Raw genomic sequence first — 20,036 nt, 5'->3', positions numbered from 1 at the left:
TTTCAGTGGCTTGCATGGACAGGTATGGACTGAGCTGCACTGGAGCTGTCCTAAGAATACCCTCTTTATCCAAGCTGGTAGTGATTGTGGGGTTTGCTTTTGTATGTTGTTGAGCTTTGGCTGCTTGGTGGTTTCTTTTTTTTTGTGGTGGTAGGAAAGCAAGGGAAAGAGGTATTTAAGGAAGCTGTTTAGTTAACTGAATCATACACACATGGGAAACAAATTCACAGAGACTTTAGTACAGCCACCAGCAGGGATGCTTTAATAGGGATTATTCACAGAGAAAGGTGATTCCTCCTCCAATCCAAACAGATTCAGTTTGCCAAAGCTTTTCTTCACTGGTACTAAAAAAATTACAGGAAAAAAAACTAGCTTCCCAAGGCTAAAGTCATTCTTCACATATATTCCCCTTCAGGCATGGCAGTCTTGCAAGCAATATTTCAACACCTCAGAAGGCCTTAAGAAGGAACAGTGTTATTTAGTAAATGTTTTGCAGACCACGTTACTATTTAAAACACTAATTGGGCATCTCAATTTAAACAAACAATGTGAATATGTGGCCACAAAGCTTAATTCAACAAGTATGTATTTTATCAAAGACTATTTACCTGATTTAAAGATTTAGATCATAAAAATGTAACAGCTGTGTAGTAATACACACTTAAGAACAGCTTTACATGTCCCATGAAGAGTGTTGATACAGCATGCACCCCCAGAAACAAAAAAATTATCCAACATACAATTTCCCAAAATGCGTGCATTGAAGGAGATAAATGTATTTTAATATTACTGGTCTTCTGACAGCTATACCAAATTCTTGGAATAGGTATTTGTTTATAGATGCTCCTGTAGTATTTAATGTAATTTTGGTTACTCAGATCTTGTGTAAATGTATCAGGGATCCATTGTAAAAAGCCCAGCCTTCTGCAGAAAGCTAGAGGTAGCTCATGCTGCTGTCTGCAAAACAAAGGGCTAAAAGAGCCATTAAAAACATTATTTTCATTCAGCTGAGCCAAAGATGTCAAGGTTCCTTATAGACTCAGATGGCATCTACCTGACAGCCATTACAGTAAGTATTGTCATAATTGCCTCTCTAGTTCTTCAATGGTTCACTCGAACAACAGACTATGGCTCTGGGATGCAATTTAAGAATGAATCTTACATGTTAAATTAATTTGCTTATGTAACAAAAGAAGGAACAAATTATCAAGTACTCATTAGTAGAATTAAATAAACCCTAATCTTCTCTTTATGGAAGGACTGACAGGATGTGCCAGTGACCCTGCAGCAGGATGACTTTGGAGGCACTGCCTTACTGAATTTCAGCCCTTTGTCTACAACCGTTTTGCACTCCACATCCTTGGCCTGTCCAAGTACTCCGCAGTACATGATACCATGACAGGCTCTGCATTTTCACAATCCACCAACGATACTTTACTCTGAAGTATTCTTCCTAAACGCAGTAGATAAAAGCTTTAAATTCTTGCCCTATGTCTAATACACCTTCTGTGCCTCTCAGGTTAGATTTGCTCCAGCTTGCTACAGGCAGCACTTCCTTTAAAGTACAGCCGTGTGGAACAGTGTCCCTTCCTTAAACTCAGCAGCAGACAGGACAAAAGAGGTGGAGAAAAGGCTGCCGAGGCACAAGTGGAGCAAGGGACAGCACAGCAGGGGGCAGAGACTGCAGGAAAGTGGCACCAGTGAGAAGAATGAGGAAAGAAAGGACAGAGCATGGACAAGATAACACAGATTAGGAAAAAGATCCTCATCCACACACAGGCAAGGAAATAAAAAAAAAAAACGGTCACCAAGAAACCCCAGAAGAAGCTGCCAGTAAGGCAAACACAGACACACTAATGTAGGGCATTTTTCTTAAAAGCCTGTCAGGAAGACAATAAATAAAAATACCATGTATACAACTGCAGCAGTAGTGAGAAGGCCAGAAACAATCAACAAATAAAACCGAATTTGAATCAAAAGTAACTACATGGAATTAACTCTGCTACCATACAAGATAGCATAAAGGACTAATAAATTCCCCACAGCAGTGATTTCTTGTTTTAAATCCTGCAGTACAAACTGCTGCATCTTATAATTCAGTCTGCAAGGGTAAAAGCTCCCTTATGTATTGACTTCCAAGGCTTAAATACCTGATTTGGAAAAAAGATAACTCTATTGGCCTGGATTCCTCATGACCTGTTACCTCATTTTTTCAAAAAAGAATCATCAAAAACATTTTTTTTGGCTAGTTTTTAAGTACTTTCAGCACTAATTATCTTTACAAAGAATTTCTTCATATATCTAGTTTATGTAATTATCCTCGTGTGGCCAAAAGAATAGAATGGAAACATGTCTGCATGCTGAGCACATTCATGGCTTTCAGCCCCAGAAACACACAACTGGAACAAGCTTCCTGAATCATCAAATCCAGTCCTCTGCTAATGCACTCATGTAAATAATAAGTTTGTTAGACTGACTATGTTTCACACAAACAGAAAAGGCTTCCCAAGGTTATTCTTCAAGTCAGACTATTGTAAAAACTGTATCTATGAAGGTCTATTGTTTATTTCAGTGTCAAACAAAAGTTTATCTATCTTTCTACACAAAGCAATTCTAAAGGTTCCTGCTTGCCATATTACCCCATCACACCAAAAAGTACAATTGTCGGTGTATTTTTTATTGCCAAGAACCCTGACAGCATTCCCTTACTACCTGCAATTTTGAAGTTGTAATGACACAGTGAGGATGATGTATGCTTTGCAAATATTACTATCAAGCAAATCTGATGCTTCTACTCAATTAAAACTCTTCTAGATGTTAGGAATTATTGCTCCCAATTTTAAGTTTTAATTAAAAAATATTTTTGAGTTACAGAAGCATTTAAATGGTATTTAAAAAACTAATTTGTAATGTTGTGTTTTGGCCGCTATACTTCAGAATACCACTACGATTTAAAAACTGTTCTTTGGATAAGAAACACTGAAATGTTCAGCCTGGAGCAACAGTGATTTGGCAGGCCACACTGTAAAACCCTGGAAAAAAAATACAAGACTGATGCTTATCTTAGAAACACTGATGACATGTTAAAAGCTGTTCCAATGCTATCACGATAATAATGGAAGAAACAGCCCTCACAAATGAACATTTGTCAGCCCCAATCTCTACTGCAATTGCACTTCTATTTTCATAGTTTGGAACAGCTAGGCAGTAACTTGTAGAAAAGAAAATTATCACAATAGCTGAAGATTTTAATTTCCATCTTGACTGCCAGCAGTTTTGCCTTAAAACACAGCATATCAGCCATCAGTATTCAGCCACCATTTGCCCTAAAGAAATCCACACATTTTGAGCTGATGAACCACAATCTCTGCTGGAGAAGTCCAAGGTTTTTTAGTTTCTCCCTCCTCATAATGAGAAAATAGAATGAGTACATTGTTTCAAATGCTTCCTTTCTGCTTATGAGAATGTTTCTGCTTGCTTCCCCAAACTGTCTATTTCTACCATCATAACCTTTTTTCATAGCATGTTGTGCAACCATATAAATTTATTTTCTTATTTCAATTGCATTCAATGTATTCACATTGTCATCTTCCAAGGCTCAGCAGCCTGCAGAGAGAGGCATTAAGATGTAGGGGGAGGATAGGGAAAGTATGGCACATAATCCACTAAGACAAGACAGTAAAGTCTTTACACTTTCCAAAAAGTACTTGGAGTTGAATACATTACCTAGGACTTAAAGTATTGATAAGGGAAAGCTATACACCCCTACTTCCAGCACTAAAGAAGATAAATGCAATCACATGTATAATAAAGCTGCTTGAAAAGTTTAACTAATAGTAGGTGATTTAGAATGTTTCAACTTGTAATTCCTTAGTTAATATACTTTAAGAAAATATACAGTGACAACAACAAGAACAACATTTAAAAAAAAAAGAAAAATAACAACAGGGTTGAGCAGAACTCACTGGAAGCCAGGTACATTTACCCTATCTGCTAATCAGCAAGTACCAAAGTACTTTTATTTATGACATGTTTGTAAAAAAACAGGTTGTGAAATACAAAAAAAAACCAAAACAAAACAAAAAAACCCCAAAAAACTCAACAAAACAAAACAACCAACCAAAACCCCAAACCAAAAAAAAAAAACAACCACAAAAACCAAAACCCCCTCCCAAACCCCCGACTATTTGGTTTTGAAAATTAGCATGAAGATCAGCTTTTAAAGCATGGTGAACAGCAGAGTGTGTCTGATTACCAGCACAGAAATTGCTGTGGTGGTTTGCATGCACTAAGGGCAGAAGCAATGGAGGAATTTATTTTAAGGGTGGTGAGGCACTGCAACAGGTTCCCCAGACAAGCTGTGGATATCCCATTCCTGGAAATGTTCATGGCCAGTTTGAAGGAGGTTCTGAGCAACCCAGTGGAAGGTGTTTCCACTGATGGCAGAGGGTTCCACAGATGGTCCTTAGGGACCCTTTCAACCCACACTGTGAATTTAGTCAACAGGAGACATGTTTTAGGAAAACACAGACATACACTAAGGAAATAAATACCATGTAGTTTCAACTGTGAAATCCCTGGCAAATCTTTATTTAAATCAATACAGGGGATTGGATAACAAAATTTTACTGCAATACAGAAGAGAATAGAGAAATTTATGGTACACTTAAAATCACATTTGGCTCAGAGATATTTTAAAGTGCAAATAGTGGGAGAATAGAAAGTACCAACATTAAGTATCACATGTCCTCATTCTGTTCTTATATCTTTCCTAACATATGAGTTTCAGTCAGGGGGAGAACACTCATCTAATTTTCACTATATTTTTGTGTTCTCAAAGTCTGGTCAGATATTTTTATCTGTCTAATTTTCCCTCAGTTATTCACAAATTAATAGTGGAATGAAGTCACCTAAAATTTTTCTAGGGTAAGAATGTGCTAAATATTTTCAAAATGGGATCGCACCTTTGAGAAAAAATCTTTGTACTTACGTGATGCTACTGTACGCCTAAGGAAAAACTTAATAGTTTCCTTAATAAAATAGGATGGCTATGCACTTGATTTTATTTTAAAATAATTTTGAACTTCAAGATGATGTTTAGGCTAAGGTTTTTAAACATATCTGTTTAAAACTAATTTTCACGTGACAGGCCTCTGCAAAGCTGGAAAGAACATCCACCCAGTAATGGCCAAAGCACTAAGCTGGCCTGACAGCTACACGTGCTGCAATCAAGTTAAGTATTGAAGCAGCACCCCCATTTCTCTCCTGTGGGTAGTTCATGCAACTCAATATGGGAGATGGATTAACATCTTTTACATTTCTTTTTACTCTACACTAAGTACTGTAAAAAGCAAAAAATATTTTCAACCTTGCTGCAAATCTCAGACATGCATACTAAACATTTATGTCTATGAAATGTGTATAAAATAACTATGTTCTGAATCAACATTTTCTCAACAGTTACAAAACTCATAAAATTGTTTGGGCTGGAAGGAAACCCAAGCCCCCTACTGTGGGCAGGACACCTTCCACTAGACCAGGTTGCTCCAAGACCCACCCAACCAGACCTTAAATACTTCCAGGAATAGGGCATCCACAGCTTCTCTGGGCAACCTGTCTCAGTGTTTCACCACCCTCACAGTAAAGAACTTCCTCCTAATATTTTATCAGTTTAAATAATCCATTGCCCCTTGTCCTTTCACTACACATTCTTGCAAAAAGTTTCTCTCCATCTTTCTTGTAGACTCTCTTCAGGACGAAGGCCACAATTACAGCACCTCAAAGCCTTCTCTTCTCCAGGCTGAACAATCCCAATTCTCTCAGCCTTTCCTCACAGGGAAGGTGCTTCATCTCTCTAATAAACTTGGCCCTCCTCTGGACTTGCTCCAACAGGTCCACACCTTCCCTGCTGGGGACGCCAGAGGCGGATGCAGCACTGAAGGTGGGGTCTCACCAAAGCAGAGCAGAAGGACAGAATCCCCTCCCTTTACCAGCAGAGCAGAAGGACAGAATCCCCTCCCTTTACCAGCTGCTTTTGATGCAGCCCAGTGCAGGTTTGGCTCTCTGGGCTGGGAGTGCACATGGCTGGGTCATGTCCAGCCTCTCACCCATCAGCACCCCCAAGCCCCTCTGGGCAGGGCTGCTCTCACTCTGCCCATTCCCCAGCCTGAGCTGACACCAGGGGTTGCCCTGACTCAGGGCACCTTGCATTGGTCTTGTTAAACCACATCAGATTCCCATGTGCATACTTCTCGAGCTGTCCAGGTCCCTCTGGATGACATCCCATCATTCAGGTGTGGCAACAGCACCTCTCAAGCTTGGTGTCATCCACAAATCTGCCAAGGTGCATTCAACAGTGCTATCTGTGTCACCAATGAAGATATTTAATATCCCTGGTCCCAGTAAGGGCCCCTGAGAGACACCATTTGTCATCCATGTCTATCAGGATGTTTAGCAGCATTCTACTTTCCATTCCAGTGAACATTAACTCATCCAAAAATTACCCAGTAGGCCAGAAAATTATCATTTGTTGTCCTCTAGCACAGAAATCATGCAAAAATTGCAAGTCTGAAAAACGCACATCTAACACCACAATTGCTAATATAATCACTGACAGAGAAAATGGTATTTTTATTAGTCTAGAGAACAGGTGAGGCCTTTTCTGAGTAAAAAGAGTAGACTGTCACTAGACTAACATGTATAGTTTGAAACAATAAAGAGCATTTTAAGAACACAGCTTTTCTCTGGACCTGAAATAGAAAGAGCAGCTTTCTGAGAATCACAATATCCTGCATTTAGTAGCACATGGAAAGCAGTGAAGAGTGCAATACCACTGTATGTTTATCTGTAAAGCTGGCAGCTTCATCACCCCACAAGAACATGTGCTTACCTGAAGAGTTTAAATACACAATATTTTACCTAATATTTTCAAAAAAATCCGTTTCTCCAATAAAAGATATTACAGCTACCTACTAGGTTTGGTCTGAACAGATCTCTCATTTCTATTTAAATGAGAGATTAAAATTTAAATTTCCCTGCTTCTGAACTACCTTTTTGAAAAGACTAGTGTCGAAAGACAGCTGTTCAGTAACCCACCATGATCCTTGCAAGAATCTGCTGAAAGGAAGCTCAACAGAAACTCTGCTTGGATTTCTGTTTGTGGTGCAGGGCACTGAACTACTTACCCAGAGCTAAAATCACCCTGATGTTGTGCTGTTCTCAGAAGTGGGCTAGTCACAAAACGCCGCTGCAAAAGCTAACTGTTCCGGCTGAATTTCTACCAAAATACAGTCCTGGCCATATCTACTACTTTTAATAAGCAGAAAGAGGTGATAAAAATAGACACACCACAAATATTTTAAACACCACACATATTTTAAAAGGTAGCAATCTGTGACCTTGGAAGATATTTGTTACCCTCCCCCAAATTTACATTTTTACACTACTCCAAGTATCTGCTGTACAAGTAACTTCAGTAAGTGTATTAAATTCATTCTATCCAATAAAACTGAAGAATGCAAAAAATCCTACTCTATGGTTATAAGCATAAGGGGAATAAAGCCATTTGTCATACTCCAAGGTATGTCTTCATTCAAAGTAAGATCCTTCTCAATAATCAGAGAAGGAAAAAAGAACTCAAAACCCAAAAGAAAACCCTAAACCAAAATTCCTAGTGATTTTCCATCTGAAGAGTTAAAAAGCCTTTAACTGAATTTCAAAGCAGATCTAGGGTTTTATCTGCCTGATTAAGTACAGCTTTTAACAAGTCAAGTTGTAATTAGACATAATGATAGCAAAACAAGCAAAGTTAGAATAATGCATATAAACCCTAACATAAGAAGTGTTCCACTTTCATAACATCTCATGCTCTTTCTATTCAGAGAGAATATTCATTATTTCCTCCTCAAGGAAATATTAATTATTTCCTATTTATTATTTCCTATTCAAGGTGCTGAAGCTGGGGTAGAAATTTTCTACCACCCCTTTACAGGCACAGGAATTTCTTGCTAGGAAGACAGTCACAAGGACCATGCTGACTCAGATAGCGCCCAGGCTCTAGAAGCATCAGGTTTCAGTATTTCTGGAACATTCAGGAGGTTTCATTCCAAGAGGCTTAAAAGAATTCAATCCCATGTGGTGTTATGCCAAGAGGCTGCAATGGAGAATTACAATTTTGTTCCTTCTGAACTGCTCAGCTGTTACCAAATAAAGTTCAACTGACATGTTTAAGGCTTCTTTGAACTTTAATCAACACATTTCTCTAAAATACGGAAACAAGTCACCATATAAAAGTTCATGGGAAATCTTTGACAAAACCAAGAAAGGAGATGGTGTACAAAAGGTTGGGCTTGACGTTACCAATCTTGATCTGACTTTAACTGACATTTCAACTGTACGGGATTAAAATACTTCCAGCAAACATGGAATGTTTGTCAGGAGCTCAACACTGATTTTAGGCAGAGTATTGAAAAATCCTGCACAAAGATCAGTTACATGCCTCACAAACTTTGCTAATCCTTAAATAAAGATTGGCTGGGTCTGAAGAAAAATCTAAAATTACACTGATGCATCCAGTAGTAACAAGAATGAAAAAGATCTATACAACTCCCATTCAAAATGAAAAACCCAACAAAAGCATTACCTGCTGGCTAAGAAAGTACTTTTTAATGTCTTACCAGTATTTTGTCAAAACAACAGAATTATTGTATCTTTTGTAGGATTTCCATTTTCTGATGAACACAAAGCGTCTTCTGTTTTTTGGTTATTCACTTTCAACTAGTAGCAGATATTATACATAATACTAGGGGAAAAAAAATCACTGCTTCAGATCCCCAGCAGAAGACAATTATGCTAAGACACTGTATCTGTAATTCTCTTAACCTCATGTGTTAAAAAAAAAAAGTATCATTAAAAAGAGTTGTTTTCCCACTGATGAGACTGAGAATCAAAATTCTGTATTCAGTACTTTCTAAGTACTTCCTACGCTAAATTCAAGAGCACAGAGAGTCAGGTATAAATCAACTCCTGTGAAAAATGATGCACAGACATCCAGACTACAAAGGATTAAATCAGCCACAACAAAAGAAAATCCAACCCAACAACAACAGCAGGACAAAGACAACAGAGGCATTGACTACTTGGATAGAACAGAAATGCTCTGCCACTGTAACTCTCTCTTCAGCAGAAGACACTAATTCATCATATATCCAACATCCAATATAATTTGATTTTTTCTACTATATCCAATCCTTCCTTTTCTTCCCTTCCCAGAAACTCTCTTTAATTCCAAACCTGCTCGTGTCACAGCACACAGGAAAATCATTTTGCCTTCTCAGATTCTGCTTCTACAAGCCCTTTCATTCATATCCACATTAGCATCTTTACTTGCAAATCCACTTCTTTTTATTGCTATCCCTTCACCTGAAACAGCTTTCATCTATTCTCCATCTGTCTCAGAAGGCTTTCACCATACCTATTCAGCTGAAAAACAATTTTTCCCCACAAATCACTCTTACACGGATTTGCATCCATATTCTTTCTATACTGGATTCCAAGTATATTTTTTTACTAGAGAAGTACAAATATTCCAAAGGTGCTGCAAATGCCAGTTGTCCCTATATGTAACATCACAACATTATGTGGACTGACAACCAGATGGAGTTATGTAACACAGATTTACCCAGAGGGTAAAGAAAACTCTAGAAAAATACTACATCACTGTGGGCTTTTTTACATTCATTCTCCAGGACCCCCAAACAAAACAGAATATTATTTTTCTCCATTGAAAAATATTTTTCCTTTTACCAACCCATAGTTATTTTAGATGAGAAAAATCTCCCATGCCTCTCAACCTCAGGGTTTACAGGAATAGCAGTCAGCTACCTGGCATCTTGTTTTTCATCACCTTTAGGAGAGAAAAGCATTTGATGTACACTGAAATAATTTAACTCACCAATAAATGGAATTGAAGCCAAAGAGTCACCAGGTGGGCTGGAACTCGATGCTTTCCTTTCCTCTATTCTTTTTATATGGACTTCTCTCCGAGCATCATTAGGTAACCAACAGGTAGTGTCTGAGGCTGCCTCTTGGTCGTTTACAGCAAGAATGTAGGACTGATGCCTCAAAGGCTGGGGAGTTTGGTGGCCAGAAGGTGATTTGTCCCGCATAACCACCGTGTCTTTGTCATTTCCCTGAACATCCATTTGCAGACTTTCAGACTCACGAACATCTTCCCTTTCAACACCATGAATCTTTTGTCTGATGGAGCCATCTACGTTGTCAGAGGTAGTTAAACACTCACTTGCTGGCTGAACAAGTTTGGCAGAAGATGGAGCCAGAGAGGAGGGCTGGATGTTTTTACCAGTTTCTGTTTTGTGATCTGGGGCACCTTCGGCTCGGGTCCTTGACTGTTGGTTTAACAGACTGCTTTGATGCAAGTGATTTACTGTTCTTTGGTCTTTACTGGCAATAGCATCCAAGCCCTGGTTAAGGGGAATCGATGGTTTTGCTGCATAGGGAGCGGAGTTCTTCAGAGAGCTACTTTTAGAACTTCTGGCTGGTGTGAGACACAACCTCTCTTGTGAAACACCTGCAGATTTTGAAACTCCCCCAGGAGTTTGCGAATCACGAGAAGGCTGTAACATTTTGATATCTGGTGAAACTTTCTGAAAGTGAGAACCAGGCAGAGAAGCTCTACTACCTGCTCTCCTGTTGTCTGAAATATAAGTATTTGGAGCAATAGGAAAATTTTGACCTCGAAGGGACATATGAAATGCATGTTGTCTAGATCTGTCATAAATACCTCGACGATCATCTTGTTCAGTAAACCCTGTCCATTTGTAAGTCTTTCTCCTATCTCCATTTGCATCTGCAATCATATTCTCAGAATGAAAATTTTCTAGCACTTCACCCTGTTTGCTGAGATAATCCCACGACCGAGCCCTGTGATTTCTAGCATTGGCTGAAGGTGAAGTCAGAGTATCTTGTGAAGCACTTCGTGGCCATTCTTTCATCAGCACGGGCTCTTCGAGCCTTTCCTGGGATACGCTTCTCTGCCGGATCTGGACAGACTGCGGAACCCTGTCGTGCGAGGTGCTCCTGCGCCGTACCTGAGAAGCAGTGCGACTTGGCACCACCTGATTATACTCAGTTGTGTTCTGAGAAGCTGCCCTTAAGCTGTCTAATCTTTCCTGTATTGTTCTGGAGCCGTACATGTGCATGCGCCTATTATCAATGTACTCCTTGTAAGTCTTGTAGGTCTTCCAGTCTATGTGCTGGTGGGAGGTTGGAGAACTGTAGTGATTACTAGTAGAGACTGAGGGCGAGTCTGTGGCTTGAGTAGAAGGTCTAGTGTTTGGGATGCCTTCTGGACATACTACATAATTTGAAGCTTTACTTACTGTTACAGTTGCATCAACTGGTCTCGTTATTGGAGTCTGAGGAAGTACAATGGCAGTGGACACTAAAGATGGTGGCGATGTGGTGGTCCATGCTTTTAGACTGTTTTGATCTTTAATGCCGTATCTTACTTCCTCTGTCCTGTGTGATGGACCAGCATGGTTATTTCTGCAAGACGTCAAATCTACAGCCTTCTCAGAAGGCACAATAACAGTCCTTACAGTTTCATTGCAAACACACACGGCTGTATTCGATTTTGCAATGTCTGTTGGTGATGGAGGCACTTGTATTTCCATTCTGTAGGCCCTCTCTGGCTGTGTCAATGCCCGGACTGGTCTACTGACTTGCTGCTTCCCCAGTGAGAAGTCAGAAGGGAGTTTGTCTCCAGCTTGTGCCTTAACAGAGGCTGCGGATGTCAGGCGTGGATAACATATCGGAGGTGGTTCAGGTATGTTGTGGGCATTACCACTGTAGGCTTCGTTGCCTTTCAGGTAGGCATCTTGGGAATACGCCTGTGGAGAGAAGATTAAGTGAGTATTCAGTAGTGAGGGAGATGGAAAAGTTTGCCATTTAGCATTTGCATGATCAAGCTTCAAGGGAGGGGAGCACAGGTTCAAAATTCACACTCCTAATTTCAGATAAAATGTTAGTTCAAAAGATACAACCAGCATTCCAGCCCCTTAGTGAGCAGAAACAGAACAAGCAAAATCATGACATACATTCCTTCCCTCAACAATTAAAAAACTGAACTGATGACCAATTCTAGGAAATACTGCGAGCAGGGCACTGAGTCAGTTTTCTCAAAATCCATGAGCACACAACACAGTATTTTCCTCCTCTTGAATTCTGCTTTATAACATGATACTTTACACATTTTTCTCATTTAAGCCTCCCATTGCTGGAAACTGGAATTTCACAGCGCTCAATTGGTTAAAATGCTGCATAATAAATTCAACTAGCACTAGAAAATTCTCTATACACTTAGGGTATAAAACAACTCTGTTCACTTATTGCAGTACATATGAAAAGTACAGACAAATAAATATACGTACACACACAAAATATAAATAAATTTTTATATAAATATAATAAATAGTCATACATAATAGGATGTCTTCTACATAAAAGCTACTGTTCCTAAACATATAATGAATAAATTGAAGCAGTAACATATTGTTGTGAGCCAACACCCTCTAAGTCATCTTATATTTTACAGCAAGTACATGGTACATAAATTTTACTGTAAAAATATTAATGATATTCAGCATTTTTACTTTGAGGTAAAAATATTATGAAAATTCATATTCACCACTGTCCATGCACTACTGAAACCCAAAATGAAATCTCTAATTTCCCTAGTGCACTTTGCATCTTCATGCATAACAACCTGACTCCTAAGAAAAAGATGGTTATGTTTTACTTAGTACGTTTCTGCAGCATTTCTGAAAGCAGCATTTGTCATTGTGAAATGAACAGAACATTCACAATAATATATCATTGAGAAGCATACAGCATACTTAAACAATATTCTATTATTGAAAAACTTCAGCATGACTTTGTTCAGTTTGAACATAATGAAATAAAGAGCCAATGCAGAGCCTGCCAATGTAACAGAAGATTAAAATAATTTCTCAGGGCTTTTATACACTTAGGAGTGCTATCATATCACAGCATTTCCTGTTCTAACCATAACATGCTCAATTCCAGTATATCAATGTGCTCTGCCTTAACAGCAGACAGTTATAAAAGCCCAAGTGCAGCCATAAAATTAACACAGAGCAAAGTAGAGAGGAGGGCGAGGCATTTCCAATATTGCTGCAATGTTACACCGAGCATTAGTGAAGTGCAAAATATTAAAGCATACTGAGAGAAAACAGACCAAATAACACAGGCACAAACCATAAATCAAGAGAACAGCAATATGAAGAAAATTCAGCTCTGACTAGCTAGCTCATTATCAAACTTGCTGTTTCATATTCTTGCTTCTCACAAATCATTAAGAAAAACATGCCTTACAAAACCATCAGAGAAATGGCTACTGTACATTTCTTACCAGTGCTGTGACATCCTTTGTAAACTGCAGCTGGCAGAAAACAGGAAAACACAGTAAAAACTGTTTGCAGATGTAAAGACAGAATTATCTTGTCATATTGATGTTGACTACAGCAAGCTAAAAATACAGCTACACTGATTTCACTGGAAGGTACCAACAGACATAAAGGGCAGTAGAGCATAAAAAATAACTTCACCCTCCTTGTGAGCATGTCCATCTCAGACTTTAATCTGCTCCTTACGTTTATCCTGTACCTTTACAGAAAGCAAAATACGTCTGTGCCATTTTGCCTTGTGCATCCCTACAGCTGCCTGCAGAGAGCTCTGGCTCCGTGCGATGAGATTTCCCTTCCACTACAGCAACATCACTGTCTCTCATTTCCCTGGGCTGCTACCATCCATCCCTGCTTCCTGGTGACGAAACAACGGCTTCATTATGCACTTAAAACAGCACGCCCCTTCCTCACGTATATCCGAACATGACCACCAACTGTCAGCTGACTGCAGCTGCTTTCAGCCTCTACATCTGAAATTAGAGGAATGATGCTGCAGAAATACTCTCCTCATGTGATCTGTAATTTTTTTTCCTCCACTTATAGTAAAAATCAGGACAGGCTTCCACTGACACATTTAATGGGGGGAAGGAATAATAACCTTTAAATAAATGGCTATTTAAGATCTTGATGGGCTGAAGAATTAAATTGAAAAAAATTGAACAGATGCTGAAGACTCAAAAAACAGATTGAGTGAGATCCTTCTGGCATGCAAGACAAACAAAAATCATCATATACTGCCCCCTAATCAGAAAATATTTATCAATTTATACAGCTGATAAAACAGCCAATATCCCACCTTCTCTGGGATGTGCACACATTACACCAACAGAAAATAACCCATTTATATTTTTGTAAAACATTCCCCGGACAAACAATGCTTCATTGACTTTGACAGCACAAAGGCTAAACTCCAAAGCTGGGGTGATCTGATTGTAGCCAAAGACTACAGGTGAGCATAAAAATAAGTTCTCAGCTCTTGACAAAATTTATCACAGGTATTAAAATATCACCTTCAGAGGACAGCATTCCCACAGGGTCCAAAATGAGATCAGCTAGGTTTTCTCCTCCCCCAAAAAATTATGTTTCCATGATTGCAGGTATATTCAGACAGACAGACTGCCAGTTCTGTGTAAGACAGTTACTGGGAAGTGTACTTCTCCTCTCAATCTCATTCCACCCACTACCCAAGAAAGCACTGAAACAAAGCAGAGAATACTTCCAAGAAAGAGATTGTGATACTTCCACAAAGAGTATTTGATATCTTTGTTTCATAACTCTGATTAAGGGCCTACAGAAAATAATGCAAATTACGAAGAAACTGATGGATGTATCCTGCAAATGTCACACTGAAGGATGTATTATCAGCCTTTTTATTAATGAAATATTTTAACTGCTTTAAGCACAAAGTGATGAGATTTTTAGAAGAGGTTTAGAGACTAAGAAATTTGAAATACACCGATGTATTTATTATTAGAAATACACCGATGTATTTATACATTGTTTTGATATTTAACATATTTTGCAACCACACAAAACACAGCTTGAGTATTACTCTGTCAGTTTAGTTTCTCTAACAAAAAATCATATGAAAAAAGCTACCTTAATCTCTAAGTGATTGCAACAGGACACATTAATAAAAATATCATTAGGGTATGGCTGAATTTTAAGTGTTTACAGTCTTATAAAAAAAACCAAATCAGCCAAACAAAAAAAGACTCACAATTTAGAGAACAAATTTTTTTTTTAATATCCAGATTAGTGATGCTCCTGATTCAGACACCAGCCTTCCATTTCCAGAACTAGATACTCAGCAGTTATTCAGAAGTTCCAACATGGTCCCAAAATTAGTCTAGATGTTTTATGAGCTCTTTTTCACCTTCTCAAAACAATGGCAGTTTCAAAAGACTAACATACAAATACAGCAATTTAGAGTGACATTAACTGCTCTGATGGATAACAGCTCTGCAACAATTACTAGAAGAAAATTACTGCTCTTACAATAAGAACTCAGCATGTTTCTGGTTACTGGGTACCATTTCTTCCCACCTTGCAATCTAGTTTTGTTTGCCCTAAGTTTGCAAACTCCTATGGTAAAGGATTAATTTCTTACTGCGCATTTGTAGAACCGTTAAGGGTTTAACTCCTAAGGTAAAACATTCATGATAGGCAAAATACATTTTAAGCAAATAAACAATTTTACAAGGTATTTAATTAACCACCTAAAATTCAGCTGAAGGGCTTTGGTCCCGTTTTTACCCCCCTGATTTTATGCTGTTAGATGCTAGAACAGTAACAGACAAATGCATGGGGATTCCTCTGGGAAAGAATCACAGGGAAACCCAGTACTTTCAAGAGCTCAAACTGACCATATCCAACACCCATCAGCCCAAATCCATGAAGACATGCAGTCCTATGTTTCACTGAGGATGGGTGTGCTTCACTCCACTACAGGGTGAATAACAACACCAACTTCAACAGAACTATTCACAAATTGGTGATAAGCATTTTGATGAATCAGAAGCTAACATGCCCAACTCCTTGCAAGACTGAGCTTGAGGCATTCTTCTTTCCTTCTCCAACCAGTTTGGCTTCAGATTTTATTTCTTCACTAGTAAATTGTTCTCTTCCCCAGTCTTAACCTAATCTCACTGTCATCATGAGTATGGAAACTGCACACCAGAATAGGTTCACCTCTGTCTTAAAAGGAAACATTTTCTAGTTACAGTTTGTTCTGGCAAGAATGTTAGTAATACAGTTTAAGTGCTTTCATTTTACTCTGAGACACCCAAACACTACAGTCAGGTAATGTTATTTGAAAAAAACCCAAAAAATGCATACCTCTTCTTCCTAAAGGCAGGGCATTTTTAGTATACAAAATTTAATGCCTTAAGCCAAATAAGTTTTATTTCCAAATACAAGCTGTGTAAGAGACTTTCATGTAAAGTCTAAATTGTGGTTAGGAGTGTTGATGCAAATGTTATTTTCTAGCATGCATTGTTTGACAACAAAATTTAAGTCTCTTCTCTAGGTCACTGTGTCTTCACACCACACCCTGCCTTCCATTGTATTTGCTGCCAGAGCTTTAATATTAACCTCTGTGCACATCAGTAACTCAGCACAAAACCTGGAACCAAAAAGTGCTCCAAGCCTCGGGACTAAATACAGCTACTTAGAAAAACATCTCTATCTTCATTAAAAGATAAAGCAAATGAAAGTATTTCACAGTTTGCCATTTTGCTCCACTAGGTCTGATGCAACTGGATGGTCACAGGAAGAAAAACAAAATTAAACTGGCAGTCTCTAACATTGAAGCCAACCGTGGGCAGACCTGTAGTCAGAGACACAAGGTTACAGGGGCATGTAAAACTCTAGGATACATTTCCTCATTTAAGTTATTTTTCTTTTTGCTGTTGTTAGAGGGGGTTCTCCCCCCCCTTTTTTTTCTGTTTTAATTATAGGTGCACAGCTGGCAATTTCAGTGTACTACAAGGCCTTGAGAGCCACCAAATCCCACAAAAATTCTAAGTTCAGAAATGATAATGCAGCACTCTCTTCTCTGCTGTACAGATCTTCCAATATACTGGAAATTTCCATATTACCTGACTAGAAAGAAGGAAAAACAAAAAAGAAAATCTGTGCTTCAGTTGACATTTACTAATTTTCCCGGTAATTCCCACCTAGGATATTTGGTTCCCCTAGTATCTATGACAAGAGAAACATTTCTGTTCAAATGTGGTAAACTTTCAGTTACTGATCTGCAGCTTCATTGGTCTGTAATTCTGAGGAAAGATTAAGATTTAACTAAATTTATCAAAAACACAGTAGTAAACAGCCACCTTTTATTTTCACCTTTACCATTATTCATAGACTGTTCAATAACATCTTTCTATAAATGAAACTGCAAAGTTCTTTCTGGAAGGCTAAGGAACATTTCAACAGATTTGGACACTAATTAAATGTAATGGTGACAACCCTTAAGACCAGAAGTAACCTCTTACCTTTAGGGACCATTCCTGAAAGGAAATGTTTTCTTAGAAATAAAACTATTGGAGATAGGCTAAAAGTTAGGTAAGGTGAACTTTTGAGTCAGTGCAGTGAGAAAGTGCTAGAAAATGAATGGTGAATCTAAAGGATACCTTACCTATAGTATGTATGTTTTATACACAACATAGTTATATACATCTACAAAATAATATCTACATATATTTACCTCTAATAAGCATCATATATAATGATTAATATGCTACATACATTACAAATAACTTTCTAAATAAACAGCTCCAATGCAGATCATATTAAAGATGCCATTTTTCAAAGAATGCTATTTTCAAGTGCCTGGTACTTAGAAAATCAGTGATTTGAAGGCTGTATTCTTTTTTGCATGCACAAGGAACTGTTAGTAAGTAAGTACATTCCAAGATGAAACATTCCCAGAAAAAACGGTCCAAAAATCCGGCATACAGAGGACATGCTAGACACAACAAAGCCTACTGACAATACTCATAATAATGCTCACCTGTAAATAGGCTTAGAAAACTCAATTTACTCTATGGAGCACCTTTACATTCAGTATTTTCCACATAGTACAAAAAGCTTTTGAACAACTGGAAAGTTGTCAAAATTTAAACAGTATTTTAGCATTAAACTTGTTATCCAAAGGCTACAAAACAGCAACAATTTCATTGAATACACTTGAGAAATATGAACTATTTGTAGTTGACCTAAATGCATCTTCCCATTTGCATGAAGTCAGCAGTACTAAAACCTACAAGATGCCAAAATTCTGTCAAAAAAGGGTAAGAATGCTACAGAAATTGCATATAGATGCATCAAATCTGAACCACCAAGGATAGCATGACATAAAAATAATCCTCTTCCTAGTTTAAAAATGGTCATATACCTAAAAATATTTCAAAATAATCTCTTTTGATAAATTTAAGTAAATTTATCATAAAGTTGAGGAGGAGCATGAAAAAAACCAATACATACACAGCTGTCCAGAGTTCAAGATTTTGTTATGGATATAGATGCATTAAATACCCTTTTCCCCATCCACAAAATGACATTGTCAACATCACACGAGTGAACAAACACGAGTGGCATTGGTTTCTCTAATGGTAGGATTTCACATGTAATTCCCTTCCAAGTAAGCACTGTTCACATGCCACAGGGAGCAATGGCCTGGGGATTGGGCCACTTCATTGTTACTACTGATGAATGGATTTGAAGCCCCTGTTTTCTGGAAACTCAATATACCAAGAGGTTCACAGACATTTATGGATATTTCTGAAGACTAAACTCAAGGTTTATAAATAGCAAACTAAGGATAGAAACAAGCATCTGTATTTCCAGCCCTCAGTCATGAGTACATGGAGTAGACTGCCAAGTACTATAAAATTTAGCACAACCAGCATCATTCCTGAATATAATGAAACTATTCCATTCTCTTCGCACTAGATATACCATTTGTTAGCTAATACTACAATATCCAGTAGTGCCTAAAGTTTTGCTATTTTTATAGCATACTGGTATTTAACATCAATTTGCAATGAGCAACATTATTCGAAGACATTTACAGTGACATATGTCACAGAAAACAACTAAGTTATTTAACATTCTATAATAGCTTACATAACACACCTTCAGGTGGTTTTCCTCAATTATAATTCAGAGGAATGGTACAGATTCTTCATTTTACCGAAGCTACTGAGAATGTACTGTCTCAAGAGATTGCAAATTATTTTAGAAGTGCCAAAATCTTCCCTCCTGTGTGGTAGGTTAAAACAGATACAATTACAGGCCACAACTGACAGACACTGTTGTAAGATGCAATTCATGTTTATAATCTTTTTTTTCACAAGTTGCAGCTCAGCCATCAAAGACAGACACTTGGAAACATGTATACTGAAGTGTTCTGTGACAGGACTGAATGAACAAACTGCTGCTATCAGAGGTCATTTCCTATAGGCCCAAGTACACCCAGTTCTCAGCCTCATGGATACAGGAAACACCTGTGCCTCCATAGCTTTCCTCTGGAAAATGCTGTGTGCAACTGGAAGCCCTCAAAGGCAGTTCACTTTATCCCAAACAAATGCATCTTAGCAAACAGTAGCATAAAATTCTTCTGTATCATGACCCAACCTAACAGTGAACAACTGAAGGAACTCACACAAGCTACAGGGTCAATGCAAAGCATTTTTTGCAAAGTGATGACTTTACCTGTCAAACCTAATCCTCCTTCTATCTTCAAGAGAGCAACCTCACATACAAAACTCATAACTCCTATCACATCTGAAAACTCAGAAGGACCTTTTGTATAATGACACCTCAAGATTTTTCATATATCTAATCTTTTCCTAGAACTTCCACAGTCAGGTATTTTCCTCTTTTCTTTACCCCTCAATCTTCTCAAGGACAATGGCCTTATTTTCTTTTTGTTAATATCCCTTCCTAACCCATAATGGCAACAATCATCCTTTTCTGCCCTCTGCCCCCATCTCACCTGTTGATATAACAAGTTATATACAACCC

At 38.2% G+C, this 20,036-nt stretch overlaps 1 protein-coding gene across 2 annotated transcripts in view; it reads right to left on the bottom strand.

The window, feature by feature from the left end:
* Positions 1-20,036, bottom strand: part of ARHGAP21 (Rho GTPase activating protein 21) — a 111,634-nt gene that overhangs the window by 19,641 nt on the left and 71,957 nt on the right. Inside the window, exons 7-8 of one of the 2 annotated variants that reach the window (XM_066552172.1) lie at positions 13,451-13,480; positions 9,953-11,909 (exon numbers count right to left, since the gene is read on the bottom strand). In XM_066552172.1, coding sequence (XP_066408269.1) covers positions 9,953-11,909; positions 13,451-13,480 — 1,987 coding nt within the window. The remainder of the gene's footprint in view (positions 1-9,952; positions 11,910-13,450; positions 13,481-20,036) is intronic. The other variant, XM_066552180.1, reaches the window with a different exon arrangement.

The sequence above is a fragment of the Molothrus aeneus genome, chromosome 1 (genome assembly GCF_037042795.1).
Source record: "Molothrus aeneus isolate 106 chromosome 1, BPBGC_Maene_1.0, whole genome shotgun sequence".
In the NCBI taxonomy this organism is placed as follows: Eukaryota; Metazoa; Chordata; class Aves; order Passeriformes; family Icteridae; genus Molothrus; species Molothrus aeneus.
The sequence above is the reverse complement of the archived record's forward strand: the minus strand, read 5'-3'. Positions and strand labels throughout refer to the sequence as shown.